The 5812-nt window shown below is 44.3% G+C and overlaps 1 protein-coding gene across 1 annotated transcript; it reads left to right on the plus strand.

The window, feature by feature from the left end:
* Nucleotides 1-734: 734 nt before the first annotated feature.
* LOC125553282 (COP1-interacting protein 7-like) lies at nt 735-5707 on the plus strand (the record flags this gene model as incomplete). The annotated part of the gene is given in 9 exon segments (XM_048717103.1): nt 735-1205; nt 1521-1700; nt 1823-1943; nt 2020-2062; nt 2649-2701; nt 2805-2866; nt 3175-3327; nt 3615-3811; nt 4197-5707. Coding segments are annotated over 9 exon segments (2379 nt in total), but the record flags the coding sequence as incomplete, so codon positions are not given.
* Between the last annotated feature and the right edge of the window lie 105 nt (nt 5708-5812).

Raw genomic sequence — 5812 nt, forward strand, 5'->3', positions numbered from 1 at the left:
CATCATAATTGGTAGAGTATCTACTAGTACCTGGTTACTGCAGATGATATACCAGCAGTCAAGGTTGAGGCTTCACATGGGGTTGGTGTCAGAGAAGTGGCTCATTGTTTAACTTAATTAATTGGCCTTCCTAAATGAAATAAATCAGAAATTGAGATGAGGGTGTCATGATCCCTTGCAGTGGCAACCATAGATCCATCTGACTGTTCCATCAGCCTGCAAAGAATATAGTCCAGCATCTACCACCACCTATCTACAGTAGCTGTCAATCAAGACCAAACCACTCAACCAAACTAAAGCCAGCAAGCAAAGCAAAGGAAGCTTCTTAATCTTAATCACACCAACTTAATCAGCTAACCAGCCGGAAATTACCAACATAACCTCCACCCCCCCGGTAATCTGGTATACTAGTACTAGTATATGCCACGCCACATACTCCTCATACTCCTCATTTATTATTTTGTCTGCCTCGCCTCTCTGACTGAGGTGGTAATTTGTTTGTTGTTTTGCTGAGATGCGCTCATTGGTTCCCAGGCTGTCTCTCTCTTAGAGTAGAGTATTGGAATCCAATGCCATCTTAGGTTGTTGGCTAAATAAATGATATTTTTTATCTCACAATAATAGAGTGAAGCAGTACCTTCAACTCCTAATAAAACCACCGAAAAATCACAACTGGATTTGTTTCCTCCCTCTGGCTGCCTGGGTCTGGATGGAGCTCTTGGTTGTGTTCACTCTCAACTGCTACTGTACAGCTTAGCATCCAGGCCAGTTGTGACATGAGAAGGACTGCACATCCTCCATTTCTTTCTCTAAATATAAATAAAAAGCAGAGCAGAGCAGCCTCATTTCCTCTCTCTATCTCTCTCACTGAGCAGCAGCACAGTGCTCCCTTCTGCGCTCTCTTCCCCCATTTTATTTATTTATTTATTTATTTATTTTACCATATTTATCCTACCCTACCTCTCTATCTATCCCTTCTTCTTCTTCCTCTGAATTCTTGCATTTGCTCCTGCTCCTCCCCCATCCCATCCACGGAGGTTGCCACTTTTTCTTGGCCGTTTTTCTCTTCTTCTACACCTTTGGCTGCTGCCGCAAGATCTGAACTGAAGCCCACCGACGGCGACGGCGACGGCGACGGCGACGGCGATGAGGCCGGAGACGCGGCTGGACTCGGCGGCGTTCCAGCTCACCCCAACCCGCACAAGGTAATCTCCAACACTCAAACTCGCCCCCAATATACGGATCTGCGCCGCCACCAAAGCTCTGCTCTTTCCGCCACACCCAACTGCCGTTATACTTGTACTACTAGATCCAATCCAAGAGATACTAGATACTAACATTCATACTTACTTATCGCTGGATTTGTGCTCCACTTACTGCTATGTCGCATTGCAATCTGCAACCCCTTTTGTGTGTTTTGAGTGTTTGTTTGTTCCTCTGTCGGCGGCAGCAGCAGCAACAAGAAACAATTTTTATGTTTCTCCCCTTATTTTATTTTATTTTATTCTATTCTATTGCAGGTGTGATTTGATTGTGATAGCGAATGGGAGGAAGGAGAAGATTGCCTCCGGCCTGCTGAATCCCTTCGTCGCCCACCTCAAGGCCGCCCAGGAGCAGATTGCCAAGGGAGGCTACACCATCCTGCTAGAGCCGGATCCGGGGGCCGACGCGCCATGGTTCACCAGGGGCACCCTCGAGAGGTTCGTCGTCTATCTGTCGCCTGTCGGTTGGTCGTGTTTCTCACTTTGTCTGCCGGTTGCTGACGGCGATGGCGGTGTTAGTGCCTCATTTTGTGTGGTTGCTTCTTTCTTGTTGGCATTAGGTTCGTCCGCTTTGTCAGCACGCCGGAGGTCCTGGAGCGGGTGACCACGATAGAGTCCGAGATACTGCAGCTCGAGGACGCCATCGCCGTCCAGAGCAATGAAAATATTGGACTCAAATCTGTAAGTACCGAGTGGTAATCTGTAATGTACTTGACACTGATGGCAGAGTGATGACTTGTTTGTATGCCTTTGTTAGGGAGAAGGCCATAATGGGAAACTCGTGGACTCGTCCATGGAAGGTACAGGAGATACTACTACCAGTTTCATTTCTCAACATTTAGTTGCGCAGTCACAGTATCCACGAAGAAATCTTCGGCAATGCTTATCCGTAACTGAAATAAAAATCCTCTGCTGTGCGTTGCTTTGAGTTTGGACCACAGAAACTTTTTGTATGGCGACCGCACCGCTGTTTTAGAATCTATCTATCAGTTATAGAATTTGGTGCGGTGTACCATCCATCAGTCACAGCTGTTGAGTTAGCTAGCCAGTTAGGTGCATGATGGTGGACGCCTCAAAAGTATTATTAGGGTGGCTGTACTTGTACAGGGGAAATGACAATTAGGGTGTCATGTTTGATTGACGACCTATCTTTTATTTGTGTTTATACATTGTCTTCTGTTTCACCTAACTTATATTGGAAGCTGATTATTCTGTAAGATGGATCTAACCATCATTAAGTGCGCACGTTTTCAGGACAATTTACAACCACATAAAATGATTCTGTGGGAATTATATATGTTTTCTCATGATAGATTGATCTGAACTGGGACATGATTTTGCATCCCTTTTTCCGTTGGTAAATTTACCTGACATGTCCCTTCACAGGTGGCAAGACAGGTTACAATACTGATGGTGATAAGGCACTTGTTCTGTACAAGGTAAGGTTGTACGGATAAATTAGAACTGCATTTTTTTATGTAATAAATGTGTCATGGTAAAAGGGTATCATAAGTAACTCTGATGTTCTTGTATCAATGGCAGCATGACGCACATCCAGCATCCCCACTGCAGAACGACGACGGAGTGCATGAGGAGCATTCAAAGTATTTATATGCATAAGCCCCCTTATCTCCATGATGTTTTCCTTGAAGACGTTTCATCTCACATTTCTGTATTGTTTATATGAAAAATCTGCACTGTCATAATTCTTTTTTTCGTGGAGTAACATATGCTTTTATCTAATGAACGATTGCTCACGCTCATTCTATTCTAAAATTCAGCTCTTTGTTTACTTTATCTCCACTTTTTAGGATGATGTATTATTTTTTTGGAATTTCTTTTTTGGAAGAAGTATTTATCTGCATGTTGGTAAGGTGTTAATGGAAATATATATTTTTACAATGTTTTGCAGAGTTCAGCTTCTCAGAGTGCTGGAGACTCGCAAGACTGTCTTGCGTAAAGAGCAGGCTATGGCCTTTGCACGTGCTGTGGCTGCTGGGTTTGATATAGACAACCTGATATATTTGATCTCGTTCGCAGAGCGTTTTGGTGCTTCACGCTTGATGTAAGTACGACCTTGTTATGGACAAAGTAGTATCATGCTTGATGTATCAGATCTTTCCTCTGGATATGGTTTATATTCCTCTAGATGATGTGAACCTGAGGCTGCTGACTAATTTGCGCTGACTCCATATGAGAACTGCATAATTTATTGCATTCCATTCTGATGCTAATTATACAGTCATGTCGAATGTTATTGCAATGCACAAGTAGCTTAAGCAATTTCTGTGAGTGCATTAGTATCAAATCTGTTGCGCTAACTACGTTCATTGGTTTGCTATCAATTAATAGGAAGGCATGCACACAGTTCATTGATTTGTGGAGGCAAAAGCATGAAACTGGACAGTGGATTGACGTTGAACCTGAGACAATGTCTGCACGCTCTGAATTTCCCCCCTTCAATGCTTCTGGGATTATGTTTATGGGAGATAAGGAAACAATGTCTGTCTCTAATGGAGATACAAATGGCGAAGATGCTGCTAAAGCTGGTATGTTGGTGCCATGGCTTAACTTACTACTTTCCAAATGCTCACTTTGTTCAGTATTTATCTTTGTAGTTGATAAGTGGATTTTATTATCTTCAGGATTGTTCACTTTATTTCTTCCATACCGCCACATTTTATTTTAAGTTTTTGTTATCTAAAAATTGTGATCCAAATTATTCCTAATATACAACCGCCTTCTGTTTATTTTTACATGGCAAATTTTCTTCCAATTTGAAATGGCCCCTTTGCCTGGTAATTGTGCAGCCATATTGAATTTGTACCGTTTCTTTTGTCAATCTGCATGCACAATTGATTCATGTTTCACCTTTTCTTTTTTACCGTGAGAGGGAACTTGGATCTGAGGAATCGTTTTTCTGTTGCTTGACAGATCACAGGGCACCTCATCACCCCCATGAGTACCATCATGGTCCATATCAATCAGGATATCCACCATGGGCAATGCATCCTCCTTACCCCATGCAAGGCATGCCACCATACTACCCTGGGGCGAACCCATATTACCCTCCTCCCTACCCCCCAACGGATGATCCCAGGTACAACCGTTCAGAAAGGAGACCATCAAGGAGGCACTCAGCAGATAGCAAGGACTTCGACAACTCCGATGATGAAAGTGATGACCAAAGCGGTTCAGAGAGGGAGAGTTCTCATGGCCGCAAGTCGAGTAAAAAGGGCAATCGCTCGGGCAAGAAGAAATCTAATGTAATTGTCATACGCAATGTAAATGTAACATCAAGGAAGAAGCATGGGTCATCAGAGAGCGAGTCAGGCTCAGGCTCTGATGTGGCATCAGAAGATAGTGACGATTCACACAGAAAATCCAGCAAGAGGAATCATAAGCGCTCGAGTTCGAAGAAAAAAGGGGGCAAGAAAACCATTGAGTCTGAAGACGAGTACACCAAGGATGGAATGTCTAATGGGCAGCAAGATGGAGATCAAGGAAACTGGAATGCGTTCCAGAACTTCTTGCTGAGAGATGAAGAGAAGACAAGAGATAATAATGACGCGGATATGTTCGCCAGTGAAAGAGAGCCACCACCACCACCTAGGAGGAGAGAGACCACAAGAGATATGGATGATCCTATTCTTTTATCCGAGCGAGGTTCTGCTGATGTCGATGAGCGAAATGGAATACCTTTCAACACAGCCAATGGGAGAATTAGGGCCAGGCAGATGATGTCTGGTGATGAACTCATGATGTCTGGGGAAGGTCGGAGCTTTGTGGATGGTGACATGAAGGAGATAGAAGCCGGAGGTGGGGGATACAGAAGAGGGGCAAATGATGACTTCATGGTTTATGGACATGACAACTCAATGGACAGGGGGAGCTCCTTGGACCCCCTTGCCGAGGGGCATTACAAGAGACCCACTCTGGAGGAAAAGAAGAATGTGCACGCTGTGGATGAGTCCTTCATGATACCTGTTAGCTCCAACTCGCCGGATAATAATCTTGGAGCTGACGGCCGTACTGCCGTTGACATAGATGCTGAGCTTGGCACAAGTGTTCAGAAAACATCGGATGCCAAGGCTGGAGGTGAACTTTTCTATGAGCCAGATGAATTGATGCCAGAGCGTGGAGTCGAAGATGTTTCATTTGGATATGATCCATCAATGGACTATGATAGCCACATGCAGATTCATCCTGACGTCGGCGTTGAAGATGCAAATGCAGAGGATTTATCAGCTTGCGTCGAGGATGAAGGAAAGATGCCAGCAAAAGACAAGAAGCTTAGAGGTTCACAGGAGGGTTTGGATAAAAGAAGGAAGGATGCCTCAGCAAGGAGACTGTCAGCGCCCAAAGGCCCACTAACTGATGCGCAGAAACGTGCACAAAACCTACGCGCGTATAAAGCGGGCCTACAAAAGGAAAAGAAGGAGCTGGTAACTTTCCATTTTACCCATTGAATGTTTTATACCTCACGAGACTTAATTTACTCATCTTTTAATATCCTCCTTTGGAGCTCGTCACTTATGCCCCCCTCCCCC

Source organism: Triticum urartu, chromosome 4 (genome assembly GCF_003073215.2).
Source record: "Triticum urartu cultivar G1812 chromosome 4, Tu2.1, whole genome shotgun sequence".
Taxonomy (NCBI): domain Eukaryota; kingdom Viridiplantae; phylum Streptophyta; class Magnoliopsida; order Poales; family Poaceae; genus Triticum; species Triticum urartu.